Consider the following 19,803-nt stretch of genomic DNA (forward strand, 5'->3'; position numbering starts at 1 on the left):
ACCTGGACAGGCTCATAGGCTCCTAGAGGTCAGAGGTCACAGAGCAACACCAGACCTCCACACATAACCAAGTGAAGTGAAATAAATCATTAAAAATTTTTTTTAAAAAAAATCTAATAAACTTTAAACAATAAACACCGTATTAATTCCCTTATCTCACCACATCACATAATGTGGAGGTGGAGGCACTGATGGGGGTCAAAGGTCATGCTCAGGGACCCACAGTAGCAACACGTCAGCAGTTCGGATTCAAACCGGCGAGCTCCCGTTTCAAAGTCCACTTCAGTAACTTCCAGGTTACCACTGTCCTCACACACACCCACACACACACACACACACAATAACAGCCACCCGTGAATATTTCTACATAATTAGTTTATTTCCTCCAATCAGCAGTTACAGGGATACATCTATTTCTTCATACATCTCCAGTTGAATCTTAAAACTTTCTCATTGAATGTGATAAAAATGTACATCATATATATATATATTTATATTTAGATATGAAAATACTGACAATCTTCATTACAAATCTATACCACAGGATTTATCTGGCAAGGGGAAAAAAAAAATCACTGCTCAATCAGTTAAAAAGAGGATCTGACATTTTGAATGTTCCAGGTGTGCGAATTCAACTGCCTGACTCCCGTAAAGATAATTCACATTATGAAGAGAGAAATAACGGGACTTCTACAGCGCTGCTGAAATCAAGAGAGCCGACCGTACCGTGAGATTTACCACCAAAACGATCAGACACACACACAAACACAAGATAAAACATACTCCTTATGAAAAATAAATCCATGAAATGTGTACAAAGAGAGAAAATAATGCAAATTCATGATTAGAGAATAAATAAAAAAATGTAGCTGTGGTTACAATCCCCGTGTCCAGTGATACGTTCAGAGATACAGGAAATAAATTAACATTGATTTCTAGAAAGAAACAAAAAAAAAAGTCAAATTCTGGGAATGAAAGACGACAAAAGGCCAAGTGAACACCGTGTCTGAGGACAAGTGACGGATGGGAGCGGCACACACACACACACACACACACAGACACACACAGACACACACAGACACACACACACGAAAACCTGGAATGAAATGTGAAACCAGTGAAGTCCGAACATTTGAACATCTGCAGTATTATTTGAAAGTGCTCAGAAACTTTCCTTTTTTCCATCAAGTCACAACATTTCGTGAGACGCCACCCGAAGAAAAGACGTCAGAAACTTTTCAGACGAGTTCAGTGATCTGAAGAACCTCATCTGGTGCGAAACTCCCCCAGAGCCGAATAACAGAATGATTTCTGACTGTTTTAGTTTCTAAAAACTTGACCGAACTCAAAGTCTCATTTCAACATTTGAGGGTTTTCTGGGACAGAGAAGGACGATGTGAGATTTGAACTAATGAAAGACAAATCCTAATGTCTCCGTTGCTCTCATGATCCGGGACGTCCCACTCTAGAACCTCTGCTAGCTGCATCGTGCTAATAGCAGCATGGCGCTAGCTGCAGCATGCTAACAGCAGCATGGCGCTAGCTCCATGCTCCGGTCATGAAATGTGTGTGGACTGCTGAGGACGTCCTGCCAAGGCACTGAATCAGGCAGATGAGCAGGACACAGAGCCTCACTTTCACCAGACTGTCTCACTTCAGCACTGAGGACAACAGGGGGGGGGGGGGGCAGTGAGCAGCCGGGAATAGCCCTTATCACAGAAAGGAGGAGAGCAACTGGGTCCAGAACCACCATTCCCAGCTCAGACTCAAACATGTACCGTCCACTGGAACCAGAACCGTGACATTCCATTATGAATCACAGGCTGGACGGTCAAAGGGAGCATCTGACTTTCAACCTCCGTCGTCACCAGAGTGAAGCACAGAGAGGAGGACAAACGGCGCCGACGGCATTCCGGAGCATCTGAGCCAGCATGAGAACCAAGGGAACCAAGGCAGAGTGGTAACGACCAGAGCGCAGCGGTAATGACACAGCAGGAGAATCCAGGTGCAGTGGTGTCTGGGAATGAAGGACGAACAGTCGCCATCGAGCCTGAAGTGATAACCAGTGGAAAACGGTCCTGACGCGCAGAGTGAAGCGGGAGAGTAAAGTTTCAGTAAAGTCACGTCCATCAGAAAGGTGAGAAGTTGACCATAAAGTCAAAACTTCCAGGAGAGAATCTGCTACTTTATAAAAAGTTCTTTCCACGTTTCTAGATTATTCTGGAAAGAGGACTTCATTGTTAAAATGCAAAACAAAGCGAATCGACTCCTCTCATTTCCCTAATGTCGCTGTGATGGGCTTTTTCAAGGATTAAGAACAATGGGGGGGAGGGGGGGCAGGGGGGGGCGGGGGTCCAGGAAGTAAAAAACAGCCCCAGATTGTGGATGAGAGCTGGACTCTAAGAGGGATTATCTTGCTCCCACGTGAAGGAACCGGTGTGTCTGGTGTCCCAGTCATCACGGGGGGGGGGGGGGCTAATTAGGAAAGCTGGCACAGCAGCAGCGACAGGGGCGTAAGTGCTTGTGTGGTTTCAGAGACGGGGCCGGGCGCCATGCTGCCGGGGCCACGGTGAGGGCGGACGCCACTATGGCACGGTGAGGAGCGCCGCCGCGGTGTGTGTGTGTGTGTGTGTGTGTGTGTGTGTGTGTGTGTGTGTGTGTGTGTGTGTGTGTGTGTGTGTGTGTGTGTGTGTGTGTGTGTCTGTGTGTGTACAGAGTCTCCTATAGCGTGATGACGGTGCCGTCCTCCTCCAGCGCGCGGCGCTCTGCGCCTCCGTCGGGTGACGGCGTGGCGGCGGCGGCGGCGTTGCTGAGCGAGCCGCAGCTGCTGCCGCTGGCCAGCGGGCCGCCGTTGGCGTGGACGGCGAGGGCGGAGGAGGACGAGGAGGAGGCGGAGGTGCGGAGGTTGAGGTGCGGCTCGTAGCGCGGCACCAGCGGCATGCTGTAGCTGGAGGAGGAGCGGCGGAGGGGCGGGGCCTCGCCGCCCAGCTCGATCACCAGGTCCTCGTCGTCCTCGTCGCTCTCCGGCTCTCCCACCGGGAAGTTCTGGATGATGTGCGACGGCGCGGCGGCGCCGCCGTGCGAGGCGTAGCCGTAGTAGCTGGCCCCGCTGTCCGAAGAGCGGCCCGAGCTCCCCGACGCCGCCCCTCCCCCACCGCCGCCGGCGCCTCGCACCACATTGTTCCGCTGGTTGGCCGGCTTCACGGTGATGATGAGGTTGTGGCTGTTGGCGATCATCATGTCCGTCACCTGGTCCAGCGACTTGCCGGCCACCTCGATGCCGTTGACCTCCAGCACCTCGTCGTTGACGGCCAGCAGGCCGGTGCTCTCGGCCAGGCCGCCCGGCACCATGCGCGAGATGAAGATGCCCGGGACCTTCTCCAGGCCCTGCGGCGTCACGCGCACGCTGGAGCCGTCGCGGATGTAGAAGCCCAGCGGCTTCTCCTGGCCGTGCTTGTACAGGCGCACGCGGCGGTGCGTCTCCGGCAGGATGTCCACGTCGATGATGGACGACACGGGCCGGAAGTCCCGGGGCAGGCTGATGATGACCGGCGGCTTCTTCCTGGTGGCGTCGGGCCGCAGCAGGACCGCGGACAGCACCGTGTTCTTCTTCCTGGTCAGAGAGTCGGTGCCGAAGGCGGAGTAATCAGCTTCCTCTGCGGGGGGGGGGGGGCAAAGAAGAAGACAACAGAGTTCAGTTAGCTCTGCTTCAGCACCAGACTGATCATACAGGCTGACACTCTGTTACATCATGTCAACTGAGGAGCGAGCAGCACACTCTCAGCCTGCGGGGAACACACACGCACACCACACACGCACACCACACACACACACACACACACACACACACACACACACACACACACACACACAGCTAACCGTTTCTCTGGTCTCGATGCTAAGCTAGCCTGCTCCAGGCTTCAGCTCCGTATGAGCGGCAGCGCTCTTATCGCGGAGCGGCTGGACCGAGGAGAAGTGTTGACACGAGCATCAGATCACCGCTGATCGGGAACTTTGTCACATAGCGGCGGCGTGAGTCAGCACGGCGCCACAGAAGCTGCTCTTTGTTACAGTACACCTGAGGAGGGGGAGGGGTGTAGACTTTAACCCAGCGGTTCGGGCACAGCGGCTGAACTTTGGCTCTGTAATGGTTAACCAGCAGCTGAACATTAACTCCGCTCTGCTGCTGGTTCTCTCTCCGCTGGTATTTTTATCGTTTTCATTTTGACTTCGGAGCCGGAGCTTGTAGAATCCTCTGACAGCTCTTTGTAGAGTCTTTTTGTTGTTTATGAAAGTGTGCTATAAATAACACCCACCATGTGTGTGTGTGTGTGTGTGAGATGTGGGAGAATGTGGGCTCCTCTGGCTGATGCAGCCTTCACCGCTCAGGTTCTGACAGGTACGCTCCTGCCACTCCCCCTCCCTCTCTCTCTCCGTCTCTGGCCCCAAAACCGAAACAAAGGATCGATTGTCTGTCCAGGAAGAGCGCTGCGCTCACATTTCAGTTCCCATGAGGCGTCTGAACACACACACACTCACGGGCAGCGGACTGGTACACTGCTGCGAGGAAGCGGTCGATGCTCCACATGCGGTTCGAGTCTTTCTGCTGCTTCCCGTCCTGACAGCGACGGCCCCTCAGGGCCACTCACACACACACCAACACACACCAAACCCTCCCAGTGTGTGTAAACAACACCTGTGAGCATGTGCCAGTGCGCGGCACTAACTGAAACCCTCTCACATGCCTGATAGGGGGGTTCCGGGGGTCAGGGAGCGACCGGCAGAGACCCAGCAGTTCACCGTTACAATACAACCATCGGAGCACCGCTCCGGATAAAAACACATCCAGATCTACACGTGTTGACAGAAGTCATTGAAGCTGCAAACCAGTTTATAAACTTTATCAGCCAATTTAAATCTGATTTATAGTAAAAAACAAAAAAACAACAAAAAAAAAAAACAAGTCAAGCCGTGAATTCTCCAGAATATGCTGTGAAAACAGAAGCACTCGAGAAAAGGACGAGTTAAAACGTGAATGGATTTAGATTTCACTTCCAGAGTATCATTTTTGCCGTTTTGGTTTGATTAATATGTTCAGTTTTGAAGAAAATGATTACCGAATTGGCTTTTAAGATTGAAATACTTATATTTTGAGCAATAAAAATGGCTCGTTGAGTATTTTTCACAATAATAAAAAATGAAGTTTTCCTCCTGAAAACCTTTGTGTGGTTTCAGGTTCAATATGTTCAGAGTGAATAGCGTGAAGCCAGACTGAGACGGGAATATTTCTGGTAGAAATATGGAGCACAGAGCGAAGCGTCCAGTTAGAACCAGTTCCAGTCATTTTCTTTTATCGGAGCAGCTCCAGGACTGAAGGGACGGAGTCAGCCGAGGAAACGGAGCCGCCGCACATCGAGACGAGAGCGGACTGGAAGCCTCGTCGTGCACGCTCACGCACGCACGCACGCACGCACGCACAGCGGAGGAGAAGGGCGCTCTGGCTGACACATCCCCAGCCTGCCTGAAGCGCAGTCGGTGGGCTGTGCAGGCATTCGGAGCTCGCCACACCGTCCCACCACAACCCCGCCAGGCTCCTCCGAGCTCCTCTGCACCCTGGCGGCTCCTCCTCCAGGCGGCTCGGCTACTTCCTGGTTTTTGGCGGCGCTTCCTGGGACCGGTCCTGCTGCGTCAGGGAAACCTGACACTGTGTCCAGGTAACAGCTCGCACCAACACGGAGGCCTGCCGTCGCTCATGTCCGTCTCTCTGGAGACTCTGAAGGTCTGCAGTCCTGCTCTGGCTGGAAAACGCCACATTTCATCTATAAATACAGACTGTATGGATATTCCTTCACCGAGGAGACATCCGAACACCAGCTTTAGTTTCCCTTCCTTGTATAAAATCACCCTGTTTCCTTACAGAAGTCATCTCTGTCTGTGAGTGGAGCTGTCGTTATCTCTCCTCATTGTTCAGGGGATGAAGCTCATACTTAATGCTTTGTTTTTAAATTAAAGAAAAATTAGACTGAGCAAGCTTTTCAGCATCAGACCTGATGTGGAACAGCGATCTGGCCCAACGGTCTGCGTTAGCAGTGTCTCATAAAACCCGTTCAGGTTTTTATTCTCACTGCAGCTGAAATCCATCCTTCACATGACCCCAATCACCCAATGAACACGGCCTGACTGCAGGAGCTGCCTCAGTGTTTCACAGACAGGCTGATAAAACATTTCCAGTACATTAAACCGTCCACTTCCATATCAGTGACCCGCGAGCGGGACTCCGTGAACCGGGGTCAGGGAGGTCAAGCCCAGCGAGGGACGGCAGTGTGTCCACGACCCGGATTCAAAGAACCAGAAATAACACTGCAGAGAGAGAAACAATGCTGTAGACAGAAAGGAAGTCTGATATTTAATATCGAGTCCCTGTGGCTGGAGAGACGGCCTCATCCGTTTCTACTGAACATTCACTGTCTGGAGTTATCAAACTGTTTGGTCCTGGGAATCTGGAGGAACAGGACTGCTTTAACTGTGTTTTTTTTGAAAACCTATAAACTGTGATGGAGGGAAATAATTTAAAAAATACTGCAGAGGAGAGAAAAGAGGTGGGGGGGAGGAGGAGGAGGAGGAGGAGGAGGAGGAGGAGGAGGAGGAGGAGGTGATTAAACAAAAGTTTCAAAGCAGTGAATTCCCGGAGCGTTGCTATTCCTGGCCGGGTGAGCATACCTCGCTGGCACAGCCCAGATAAAAGTGCCTTAAAGCTGCTGATAAGAAGAAGAGCATGAAGAAACGAAGGAGGGGGGGGGGGGGCAGAGCACGACGCCGAAGCTGCCTGGCTCCAGAGCGTCGATCAGAGCGGCAGACTGTGGGCCCGGCTCGGCCGCTGACCTGACAACGTGAGGAATCACCTATTGAATCCATTATTTAAAGCCGGGGCGCGAGCATGAATTCTCCATGAGCCTCATCAGTCCTGCTTTATGAGCCGTCCCGAACAACATGGCCGCCGCCGCCGCCGCCGCCGTGCCGCGAGCCGGGCGGCTTAAAGCAGCGGGTAACGCATCAGCAACACACTCCACTAATGGCCTTAATGCACAATTAATGGAGTTTGTTTGCACACATGGAGAAAGGTGTGTGTGTGTGTGTGTGTGTGTGTGTGTGTGTGTGTGTGTGTGTGTGTGTGTGTGTGTGTGTGTTTTGTGCTGACGCAGACGCCTCTCTTCCTGCTCCTCCCGGCTCACTCTCTCATCAGCATTCTCATGTCTTCACCTCGGGGTTCTTCTTCCCCCTCCTCCTCCTCCTCTTCCTCCTCCTCTTCCTCCTCCTCTTCCTCCTCATTCCGTCCTTCTTCTTCTGCAGCTGAAGACCGTCTGGTCTCAGAGGACCAGCCAGCCCGGAGCTCAGCTTCAGGATTTGCTTTGAGAAGGTGATGAATGAGTGAATGAAGTGATGAGGAAGGAAAAGACCACGAGCCTGGATGAAGCTCTGCTTTCCAGATGTGTCCAGATGTGCTCACTCACAGTGGCTGGACGCAGATGTTCCATGTGTACCTGGCTGAAGCTGCGGGACGCTCACAGGAGGCTTTCAATCAGGAGCAGGCGAAGGAGGAAATGTTTTCACTTTGGTTCAGGCGAGGATCAATAACACCGAACGTGTCGCAGCTCAGACAGAATGCGGAGTGTGGAGCAGAACGGAGGTCTTCATCAGCTCACCAGAATGAAAACTCCACCCGAGACAGTTACCAGGCTGTAAGAACACCCGACACGAGCTCTCTGCTGGCTGGGAGCAGGAACAGACCCCCTGCTGGGTCTCCTCACTGCCAGCTCCTCCTCCAGTCCTCTCCTTTAACTGTGAGGTGAGCAGCACTGACAGACACAACACTGGACCAGGACCAGGACCAGGACCAGGACCGGGACCGGGACCAGCCTGCCGGCGTCACCGTCCAGGCAGCACAGAGTCTCATTCAGTCCAGCTTTGGCTCTTCTCCTGCCTTCTCTCACTTCCCGTCCATCCTCCTCTCCTGCTCCTGACGGGGTCTGGCCCTGGCTCGCTGTCCGGTCTAATCTCGCCAGCAGACCTGATCACAGACTGGCCACATTCCACGCAGAACCCCCCCACCCCCCCGGCCGAGGCCTCACTCTGCATTCCTCCCTCACTAATACTATTCCCACTATCCTCCCGCCCTCGCTCCACCTCCTGTTGCATTCCAATCACACTCCTCCTCTCCCCCACGGCTCTAATTACACGCCTTTCCCAAACAATGCCTCATACATGGCTGGCCCTCTTCAGCGGGCCGGACTCTCCCTCCGTCATCCATTCATCTGCTGCCCTCCTCACAGGCTGCCTCCAGCGACAGTCCGACCGTCCCGTCCCGTCCCGTCCCGTCCCGTCCTCCTTCACACTGGACACCACCTCTTCACACATCTCTTCTGAATCCCGTCCCGGGAAACACGGTCCTGTCTGGATTACAGGGACTTTGACCTCATGACTCCAGTTTGATTCCTCAGTGACGGAGCGGTTTCCTCCCGTCAGATCGATACGCCTCTCTGATCGCTCTGGTCTCAAACAAGTCAACAAAAACAAAAGCACAGCTCACAACTAACGGCACTCTGTGTTGGAAATGTTCTTCACTGTGCTGCTCACAGATTAGCCGTGTGATCTGGTCGCTGGCCGTTACTGGAAAAGAGCAACTTCCTTCAGGACCACTGACCCCGTCAGTCCCAGCTCCAGCTCTCCAGGCCACAGAAACTTATACGATCATCAGTAATGTCATCCTGTTTTAGTTTATTGTTTCTATTGTGTAATCTATACATTTCTAATGTAATTCATCCAGATTATTCTGAATGAAGGCAGCTTGTTTTAGTGAACAGCTGAATTTCCCATCCTGAGTGAACAGCTCGTCCACCCACTCCTGGACTTTCCTGATCAAGTCTCTCCTAATAAAACCGTTTATCTGCAATAAAAACTGGCAGGTTGTGATTTCTCAGGCGTCTGCGTGAGTAATATAGCAAAGATTCTTTTCTAAATGGATTGCACGCACATTGTAAACACCTAATGAAGATGATTATTCTCAATTAAACCTAATTCAGAATTAGAACGGTTTATTCTGATTTTTAAGCTCCATGAAATAATTCATCCATCATGTAAACCTTCACTCTGCTTTAAATGAATTCCTCTCCTTCTGCTCGTGTTTGTTAACTTGTCCTGTTGCTAAGATACACATGTTCCAAGATGGCCGCCCAAAGTCAGAACTGGACTCACACAGAAACGATTTATGTATAGAAGAAATGAATATAATGAAAAGAGTGGATGGACGGGAGAATATAACCTTTTTCAAAGCTGCGGCGTCAAAGTTAATCGAGAAGGAAAGAAAGAAAAGAAGCAGGAAGTGGAGTTTGTTTACTTCCTGTAGACGTCAACACGTCACTTCCTCCCTCTGTCCAACCAGAACCTTCACAACCCTCACAGCTGAATCTCATGCAAACACAAAGGAGGAATAATTTAATTCTGAATTAAAAACCACCGGCCGGTCGGCTGGACGTGAAGCTTCTGATGCACAGAACTGCAACATGTAGAAGGCACGCTGCAGCCTCTCCATGGCGGTGACGACAAACTGACTCGATACTGAGCGTCATCTCAGTGAGCGCGCCGCTGACCTCTCTGGCGGCGGCGGGACGGAGACACACTTCGCCCTGTGCTCTCCCTGTACATTCCCCGCCCGGCTGACTCACACGCTGGTTATGAATTACTCCTCCAGTCTCCACTGGGATCAGCAAATCCCAGCATTCCTGTCCCTCTCCACACTTTCCCTCCACCTGGCCGTTTACACGGAGCAGGACTGAAACCACGTCCAAACAAACACGCCCGCAGACGGACGCTGGAGACGCTGGAGACGCTCGCAGAGCTGCACGGCCGCGTCGCACGGCTCAAATCTCACTGCCGACACACTCTCACCGCGCCCGTGACACTGTCAGACCGACGCAGGCCCGCTTCCCAGCATGCTTTGTGTCGACGGTCGGCCTTAAAGGGACTCCGGTTAATCCACCTATGAACCGGCCGCTGCAGTGCTGCCATGGCAACCAGTAAACAGTGGGCTCCTCCGCACGCTCCACAGGCATCAGCACATTGTTCACTCTGTGTGTGTGTGTGTGTGTGTGTGTGTGTGTGTGTGTGTGTGTGTGTGTGTGTGTGTGTGTGATTGGAGTCCTGGTTGTCAACTTAGAAATTAAAAGGAAAAAAAAAAAAAAAAAAAAAAAAACACTGCACGTCTCCTTCGATGCTAATTAGCGGCTGCTAGCTACAGCGCTCTGCAATAGGTAGACCGATGTATGGCACAGGTTGCCGTCTCCATGGTAACCAGCATGTTTGAGAGAGAGAGAGAGGAAGAGAGAGAGAGAGTAAAACAGAGTGCAGCTCTCCTTTGTTGACCTGAGACGGAGCTGGAAGAGGCTCTGCTGTCGTACACAAACCAGTGTTTTCACCACATTACGGGGCTGAACGCCGACATGCAGAGTGAGAACGCCACCTGAATCAGCCTCACGCTGCTGCCGCCGCCGCCGCTGCCGCCGCCACCGCCGGGTCCAACCCAACTACAAACAACAGCCAGAAATAACCGACAAACACAAACAAGTCTGTGTCCACACACAACAGCACCGGAGGTCTGAAAACACGCTGGCTCCGCTGGAAACGGCGCCATTATTAGATCTATCAACACGGATCCCAGATAGGTGCGTGTGTGTGTGTGTGTGTGTGTGTGTCCGGCCCACAGCCTGCTGTTATGTAATGAAGCTCCACCACTTTTACATAATTCTCAGTTACAATAATGCAAAATATACCCGTCCCTGGAGGACAGTCTTCCTCCGTAGACATATGAAACTGGACCGAGCAGCTTCAGCTACAGTTCGGCGCCTCCGCTGTCAGTTTCTCTCCACATTTCAAACGTCCCAGTAAACCAGCGTCAGTGGACTCAGACACTTTGAGCCTGTATTCGTCCATCATGACGACCAGACAGTGATTATACAGCGTACATCAGTGGAGCCAAGTCTTCTGTTTTGCATATTTTTAGTTAATTCTGTAATTTCTACGACTTGTTTTTTGTTCACTATATAGATCGACTTTGATAACTTCACTGCAGAACACAAGAACAACAAAAAAAAAAAAAATCTTTTACTTTGCAGCTCCACAAACGGCTGCGATGGAAAAAAGCTCATTCTGCTGATGACGTTTAAAGCGATACTTCAACATTTTGGCAAATTGGCCCATTTAGCGCAATTCTTTAGTCATTAGAACAGCATACTTACTGTTTCTGTGAGGGCGAGCTGTTTATTCAGAGGTGAGTCGGGGAAGGTTTTCGGGACGGACACAATGGAAGTGGACGGTATTTTTGTTCCCCCTCATCAAACTCATCAAATACACAATCCAACAACCCCAAAACACTTTGGTGGACACGTTATAATCCACACATTCACTACGCTGTGGAACACCAACAAATAATATTGTAGCGTTACGACACTGAAGCAAATACTGGGAACTACTTTTTCTTTTGAGATCACTACGCCCAGACGCCATGTTTAGTAAGTAGTTCCGTCTTAGCAACCTTCACATAAACAACTCAATCTGGTAATTTTGCATTAATATTCCACAGCGTAGTGAATGTGTGGATTATAACGTGTCCACCAAAGTGTTTTGGGGTTGTTGGATTTTGTATTTGACAAGTTTGACGAGGGGGAACAAAAATACCATCCACTTCCATTGTGTCCGTCCCGAAAACCTTCCCCGACTCACCTCTGGATAAACAACAGCTCGCCCTCACAGAAACAGTCAGTATGCTGTTCAAATGACTAAGGAATTGCGCTAAATGGGCCAATTTGCCAAAATGTTGAAGTATCGCTTTAAGCACCATGAAGTCACTCAGCCTGTGGCTTGGTGAGAGCAAATACAGAACATTCAGATTTTTCTGAGTGTGAACAGCTTCATACGGTCATATAGAGCCATCCAGCCGTGCTCTGGACCATGTGGGTCTTTTCTTCAGCCGTGGGGAAACGATTCGTCTATTTATAGTCATGGTGCTCCAGGAGCCGCCGTCCTCCATGAAGCCATCACTTCTACGCGTTTGCTCAGACTTCCAGACAGGAGCACACAGCCGAACGCCGATCGCCCCTCTGCTGACGAGCCTCCCACACGGCAAGCCGTAACATATCGATCGGCTCAGGAAGGAGGCCAGAAGCAAGGCAGCGGGAGAGTCTGACGGCCGGAAAGAGGAAGAGAGGATGCTAATCCGGACTTTTCCCAGAGGTGAAGAAAATACAAAACGCAGCATTAAGCCCAACAATACAGACTGTTAGTGTGGGATCGCACAAACTACACAAACTACACACGAAGGAGGCGACATCAAGAGATACCAGAAGCTCCGGCTGGACTCCAGACCACAGCCAGAGCAGTCTGCAGACACACGGCTCAGGCCTCAAAGCTGCAAGCAACTGGTGGGTGGAGGTGGAGGAGGTGGGCAGGTCTGGGGGGTGAGGGGGGAGGGGGGCAGCTGGGTGCGCTTCACCCTCTTCAGTTTGTGCTCTCTACCAGGCAGCGTGCATGTCTGGATGACTGCTCACCCACGTGATGCTGAGCGTGTGTGTGTGTGTGTGTGTGTGTGTGTGTGTGTGTGTGTGTGTGTGTGTGTGTGTGTGTGTGTGTGTGTGTGTGTGTGTGTGTAACACGGTCCCACACAGTGACCCCACTAATCTCCTCCTGACAAAGTGGCTTAGCTTCTATAGGGTCATATGGCACAGCCAGACAGCTTAAACACAACAAACGGAGCGCGAGGGCAGGCCTGCACGCCCCGGGTGGGTTTCCCCGTCCGCCCCACACACACACACACACACACACACACACACACACCCATCACTCAGGATACACCCCAGATTCCCACAGGCTCACAGCAAACAGCCCAGACACACGGCACACACTGTAAATCCACACACACACTGCGGCCGGTGTCTGGGAGAGGTCAACCAGTCCTTCTCCTTTCCACCACAGGAACTTTAACCAGTCACAAAACCAGAAAAACACACGTTATTCTGACAAGTTAGCGTAGAAACTGTAAAGTTAACTGAATTACTGAAGCTCTAAACTTCTGAACTCGACTCTGAAGGTTTGAATCCGTTCAGCTTTATGCGTCTGTTATCTTTACTGTTTCCAAAAGCATCGTTTACGGCCGCTCACCTTTCTGAACAGATAAACACACCACCTCTGATAAAGTGGACATAACGTGAGGAACAACACGGCCGTCAGCTGTGACGATCACAATAAACCCGGCGAGGAAGTCAGAGCGCAGCAGAGGCTCTCCTCTGTCAGGAAGTGAACACACTCCTGCACACACACACACACACACACACTCACCTTTCCTCTGCAGGAAGAGGCGCAGCAGCGGGCTGGCGGTGGAGATGGCCTTGTGGTAGTTGTCGTCGTTGTTGATGGGCAGCAGGTCGCCGTGCACGTCGGCGTAGCCCACCAGCAGCTCCACGTTGGGGATGCGGTGCACATGCTGCAGCAGGCCGTAGAACTCGTCGAAGCGGCCCGGCTTGGACCGGTCCAGAGAGAAGCGGCGGAACTCGGCACCAAACTGCGGACGAAGAGGGAAGACGTGAGCGAAGCCGCGGACGTTTCCACACAGTGAAGACGGCCGAGCTGACTGAGGGTGGCTGCTGCCGACACCGACTCAACCTGTTCACCGGTCGGAGGAGCAGCGGAGCGACGCCACTGGATGGAGGACGAACGCCGCCTCAGCGAGAAGACAAACACACGTCCTCCGCCGAGTTCCAGGAAGCGACTCCGGCAAACAGCCGGGAGCCTCCGAGACAACGTCAGCTCAGTGGAGACCGGCGTGGCGCCGGGACAGCCCGGTCCGGGAGGCCGCCGCCGCCGCCGCACGCCTCCCGGACGACACGGAAACGCCACAGCTCACGTGATGGCTCAACCGCCATGAAATGAGACCGTGTCACTCTGATGAAGTCTGATGGTTCAGACTGGAGGTTTCTACCTCTGAGCAGCGAACCCGCCACCAGCACCGGGGCACAGGCCTCATCACACCGGTCGATCAGAAAAGAGGGAAACGGCGAGGAAAGAGTCTGGAGGCGAGGAGACGAGGAGAAGTGGCGAGGCGGCCGTTAGCTACAGAGGAAATGTCACAAACAACAGCCTCGACTGTACACACTGTAAAAACCGGCTGTTCCTCCCCGGGCGTGTGTGTCTACAGACCAGCAGCTGAAAACAGGGCTGATGATTAACACACACACACACACGCACACACACACACACACACACGGAGCGGAGCTCAGGCTGCTCCAGTGAAACTCCAGAAATTCAGCTGAAACGTTCAGACTTTCATCCGTTTCGAGAACGTTTGGTCCTTTAGCTCCGAACCTTCAGTCATTAAGCATCGAGACGCTCTTCAGCCGCCTGCAGCGGCCCCCCGGGGCTTTTCTCAAAGCTATATGGAAGTAAACATTTCTCCCTAATGTTTTAAATTACACAACAGGGTCGTTTTCAAAAGTCTCTGACCTAAAAACAGGCCTGAGAACAGGTGTGATAATTAAAATGGAGAAAAACAGTCAACCGCAAGAAATGACAATAACTTCTAAAACAGCTTTAAAAACTAAAATCACTATAATTTCCGCATAAAGAAAACTTGTGAAAACTGTTTAAAAACAGTCAGAACAGCTAGACGTCTGCTGAAATGTTAAAAGGAGTGAAACTGCTGAGTGAGTCACTGAAACAGCTGAAAACATAAAGAAATGTGTTCTGTCCTGAAGCCGTCACTGAAACTCCACAGAAGTAACGTAACGTCCAGTTTTTATCAAAACCAATCGTGAAACTTTAGCCTCATTTTAGAGGTTCAAAGTGTGGCGGTTCCAGTTCTCTTGATTTGGTGGAAATTGGGGGAAAATGGCCCAGAGAGCCTTTCTTCCGTTTCTTCATGGTTTCACACAGCTCAGCTGTTTTAATCTGTTTCAGTCATTCTATTGTTTTCACCTTTTACACCTTTTTGCAGTTGTTTTTAACCAGTTTACCCTGTGTAAGCCAGTCCAGCTGTTTTAATAATAATAAAGCATTTTCTGGTTCGACTTGTGAGGGTTGCAGCTGTCATTTCATACTGATCACCTGAAGAGGAGGAGGCAGGTGAAAACTGTTTTATAGACTTATTTTATTTAATTTAATTTATCCAGTTGGTCATCTTGACCAAGGAGCGGAGTCTCTTTTGAAGTCTTTTTTTTTTATTTTGTCTTTTCTGAAACAAATGAAAGTTTGTGATCTGAGCCATTATTCAGAGGAGCTGTCATGGAGCCGCTCCACCGCAGACCCGGACCCGGACCGGGACGACACCGGCGCTCGGTCCTCGGCGTGCCGGGCAGGTGACACCAAGCCCCGCCTTCAAACTTCCAGCCCGGCTTCAAACTTCACAAACAAACCGACCGACCGACCGACCGACCCCCCCGCCCGGCGGGGAGCCTCCACCTCCCGCCGCACGGAGGCCCGCCAGCCGCCGCTTCCTCCCCGCCGCGGAGCCACTTAGCCGGGGCTAAATTAGCAGCGGGGCCGTTAATCAGCGAGCCGCACTAACCCGCCGGAGGGGGAGGGGGGGGGAGGGGAGGGGGGGAGTCCGCACCTTGCTCTTCACCTCCACGGCGCTCAGTGAACGGCTGCTCGGCACTCGGTGGTTCTTGTTCATGTTTCGCTAGCAGCGGGACCTCCGCCCGCCGACAGCCGCCCCGCTCCGCCGCTCCGCCGCCGCGTCTCCCGGAGTCTCCACCTCCGCGGAGCGTCCCGGGACTCCGCCGGTCGCCGCTGCCGCTCCGCCTCGGTCAGCCTCGGCCCGGGGAACTGCTGTCCGGTCCGCCCGCTCGGTCCCCGCTCGGTGGGCGCGGACAGGTCGGTCCACCGCTCGGTCTGCCGGTCTGCCGGTCCCCGGTCCCTCGGTGCCCGGCGCTGGGTGCGGGCGGGTCGGTGTTCAGTTGCAGAATGAGCCGCCGCACGTTCACCTCCGAGCCCAGCACACGGACTGTCACAATAAAGCGCAGCCTCGCTTCAAAATAAAAGCCGGGATCACAAACTTTTTTAAATTATTTATTTTCGAACAAAAATACAACAAAATATTCAGCTTGAAACGCAGAATGAAGACAAACTCACATAAGAACACAACAAAATAAAAGATAACCAAGAAAATTCTCTTGTATTGTTTTTGAAAAAGGAGTAGGAAGAAGTCTACACCTTTTTATTCTCTCCACTTTTAGCTGTAAATGTTGTTATTATGTATTTATAGTCACTATTCATCCCATGACATTCATACACTGCTATATGAACATAAAATACACACATGTTCATTTATAAACATCTTCACATGATATGCGTTTATATCAGCACACACACACAGCAGCCTTATTCTGTCTCTAAAATATTCTTGTTTTATCATATCCCTCCATTTCAACATTCAATATTATCAATAATTGTAAATATTAGACAAAATTAACTCAAGTAAAAATAAAATACATTTCTTAAATGATAATTTTTATTTATCAAGGAAATAAACTATTCAAAGCTTCCTGTGAACTAGTATTTGACCCCTGACCCCAGTGACTGGTTAGGTCACCTTCAAACCAAGAATTGTCTATTCCTGCAACTGGAGTCTTCCCTATCTGTGTGGAGACATTTTGGCAGCCCCAGACCATGATGCTGCCACCGCCGTGTCTGACTGTTGGCATGATGGTGTTTTTCTGAAATGCTGTGTTACTCTGACACCAGGTCCCCCGGAGCTAAAGTGGTCCAGAACACGCCTGGAAGGCCGCCTTCTAGACGTGTTCTGGACCACTTTCGCCTTCTGAAGGTGTTCTCCTTACTGTATGTCAAAGAAAAGATGTTGTATTGACGTAATTATTTGACATCCAGAAGACGTCCTCAAAGGAGCCAGAACAAGCCCACTGACCAGAGACACGTCCCACACACGTCTTATCAATGGAGATTTTGCACGTCCAGTTTTGGGGGGATGCTGCTGGGGTCATTGGGGTGGCTCCTAAGGTTCTCCTAAGGTTCACCACTGTTCCATGGTTCTCACCGTGGTTCTCTGGAGTCCTGCAGCTTTACAGTTGGACCCTGTCAGACTGATGGACGTCAGTCACTTCACTCCTTATCTATTGCTGAATCTCTTTGGATGGCAGAACATTTCACATATGTTTGGATGACTTCTTTCCCTAAAAGATTAAATTATCATTTTGAAAGTTCATTTTGACTTCACTTTGGTTTTCTGTGTGTAATATTCAGATTCATCTGATGGTCTAAACATTGAAGTGGGGGAAATATTCTAAAAAGTGAGAGTGTGAGAAGGGGGTGGACACAGGAAGGACCTCCAGATCTTTATGGTGGCTGAAGAGCAGAAGCAGCTTTTCCAGCCAGTTTCCCCTGAAGAGCCGTGAAGCTGTGGCTGAGAGAAGCCTGAGACCCGAGCGAGGCCTGCACTGGCAGAGAGAGTCCACGAAGCGGCTGCACCGTTTCCTCTCACACACTGACATCTCGTGGCTCAGAGCTGCTGTGGAAACATTGAACCGACCCTCTAGATTATCTTTTTTTCTGTTTGAACCGTTTTAACAAATCAATACCTCACACGACTGTTTTTGTTTTTCCTACCGCTGCTGGCTGAGAAACACATTAAAGAGAAGTTCATTTTCCACCATCTCTGGTTTTATTTGGATTCTATCAGTTTATCTTTCCAGGAAACTGAACATTTCTCACCTGCAGGTGATTTAATGCTGTACACGTTCAGCTGACAAGCAATTATTCATCAGTATTATATTTATATTATTTGGTCAATACGTTCTTTTCACAGACAATCAGCAGAGATATGTTTATTTCAGCTTTATTTTATTTTTAGACTCCTGTTTCCACAGTTTACTGAAAACTGTCCGCACAGCATTTTTCACATTCAGCACAATTTTCGAGTTCCAGCTTTAACATATTAACATATTATCACAGTCCTACTAAAACCTAGGGAATTTTCACCTTTCGTTGTCAGTTTCCAAACTTACAAAAATAATAAATAAAAAAATAAATACTGGGGTGAATTGTTGAGGACAAAACTAACAACTCAATACACAATAATGAGTAATAAAAAATAGAAGTTCTGCATGATAAAAGCCAAAAATCTGCAGCATCAACCTTCAGTTTGACTCTACTGACTCTGAGTCCAGAAATCTGATGGGATCGAATCAGGTTACGTCTAGAATCCAGTCTTTCGTGCAGTTCTGTCTCCGACTCGTTCAGATCCCGCCTTTCAGCACGACTCACTGGAGAACTGCGCTGGAGCCTCCGGATCGGGGGTCAGAAGAGACCAACACATGCAAACTCCCCAGGCGTCTCCAGACTACAGCTCCTCGCCGCGGTGAGTCCTCCGGTGGACGGTCAGATGGCTCCCGTGACTGAAGCTCTTCCCACAGACCTGGCAGGCGTACGGCCTCTCGCCCGTGTGGACTCTGAGGTGGTCGGTTAGATTCCCGCTCTGACTGAAGCCCTTGCCGCATACCTGGCAGGCGTACGGCCTCTCGCCGGTGTGGGTCCGCACGTGCTTGGTCAAGTCGCCGCTCTGGCTGAAGCCCTTGCCGCAGGTGGGGCAGCGGTGCGGCCGCTCGCCGCTGTGGGTCCGCATGTGGTTGGTCAGCCTGCCGCTCTGGCTGAAGATCTTCCCGCAGGTCTGGCAGCAGAACGGCTTCTCCCCCGTGTGCACTCGCATGTGGTTGATCAGAACGCCGTTGCGGCTGAAGCTTTTCCCGCAGGTCTCACAGGAGAAGGGCCTCTCGCCGGTGTGGATCCGCATGTGGTTGGTCAGAGTGCCGCTGCCGCCGAAGATCTTCCCGCACGCCCGGCAGGAGTACGGCTTCTCGCCCGTGTGGACCTTCATGTGGTTGGTCAAGGTGCCGCTGCGGCCGAAGCTCTTCCCGCAGGTCTGGCAGGAGTACGGCTTCTCGCCCGAGTGGATTTTCATGTGGTTGGTCAGCGTGCCGCTGCCGCTGAAGCTCTGGCCACAGGTGCGGCAGCAGTACGGCCGCTCGCCCGTGTGGGTCCGGCTGTGGCTGGCCAGAGTGCCGCTGTCGCCGAAGCCTTTTCCGCACGTCTGGCAGGAAAACGGCTTCTCGCCTGTGTGGACCCGCCGGTGCTTCTTCATTTTGTACTCGTGCCTGAAGGACTTTCCGCAGACGTCACACGTTACCGGATGTCTATCTGTGGCTGCCTGACGGGGACTTCCGGCTTCACCGGGTTCCTTGACGTTTGGGCAGTGGCGTTTCCTGTCCAGGTCCAGTCCTGCCTCAGACCTGGACCCTGGCGATAGTCCGTCCTCGCTCTGACCGCCTGAGCCGTTGGGAGTCGGAGCCCCGGCGCCAGACTGCTGCTCCTCCCCCTTCATTTCTGGAGCCGTGAGCTCCTCCGGTTCCTCTTTCACGGGTGAACGATCTTCATTGTGTTCTTCTTTGATTTGAACAATCTGGGTTTCCTCCTCTTCCTCTTTGAATGGAGAAGAGTCTACCGCTTCATGTTCCTCTTTAATCAGAACAGGTTCTGCTTCCTGCTCTTCCTGTTTAACTTGTGAAGACTCAGCTTTGTCCCAGCGCTCTGCGGTCTGTGGACTCTCCTCTGGGTCCTCTGCGGTCTGTGGAGCTTCTGGTTCTTCTGGCTCCAGACTCCACCTCCATCTCTCGCCTTCATCACTGCTGGGCTGAGCGAAGTTCTTCTTTGTTACAAACATGTCGGACATCTGTGGAGGACGAAAACAGC

At 51.4% G+C, this 19,803-nt stretch overlaps 2 protein-coding genes across 4 annotated transcripts in view; both read right to left on the reverse strand.

The window, feature by feature from the left end:
• The window catches only part of pard6b (par-6 partitioning defective 6 homolog beta (C. elegans)), a 41,989-nt gene extending 26,004 nt beyond the window's left edge, over positions 1–15,985 (reverse strand). Inside the window, exons 1-4 of one of the 3 annotated variants that reach the window (XM_030117879.1) lie at positions 15,653–15,985; positions 13,387–13,609; positions 2,712–3,656; positions 361–2,637 (exon numbers count right to left, since the gene is read on the reverse strand). In XM_030117879.1, coding sequence (XP_029973739.1) covers positions 2,722–3,656; positions 13,387–13,609; positions 15,653–15,715 — 1,221 coding nt within the window. In that variant the 5' untranslated portion in view covers positions 15,716–15,985 and the 3' untranslated portion in view covers positions 361–2,637; positions 2,712–2,721. Of the gene's footprint in view, positions 1–360; positions 3,657–13,386; positions 13,610–15,652 lie in introns of those variants that run through there. The other 2 variants (XR_003933637.1, XM_030117877.1) reach the window with 2 other exon arrangements.
• A 2,412-nt stretch (positions 15,986–18,397) lies between these two features.
• Positions 18,398–19,774, reverse strand: LOC115407474 (zinc finger protein OZF-like). Its single transcript, XM_030117820.1, has one exon. It carries the CDS (start codon positions 19,772–19,774, stop codon positions 18,398–18,400), a length of 1,377 nt encoding a protein of 458 aa, XP_029973680.1.
• Between the last annotated feature and the right edge of the window lie 29 nt (positions 19,775–19,803).

Source organism: Salarias fasciatus, chromosome 20 (genome assembly GCF_902148845.1).
Source record: "Salarias fasciatus chromosome 20, fSalaFa1.1, whole genome shotgun sequence".
In the NCBI taxonomy this organism is placed as follows: Eukaryota; Metazoa; Chordata; class Actinopteri; order Blenniiformes; family Blenniidae; genus Salarias; species Salarias fasciatus.

Bases quoted from the DNA above. Each gene is read 5' to 3' on its own strand.
- LOC115407474 (XM_030117820.1), bottom strand. From the start codon at position 19,774: ATGTTTGTAACAAAGAAGAACTTCGCTCAGCCCAGCAGTGATGAAGGC.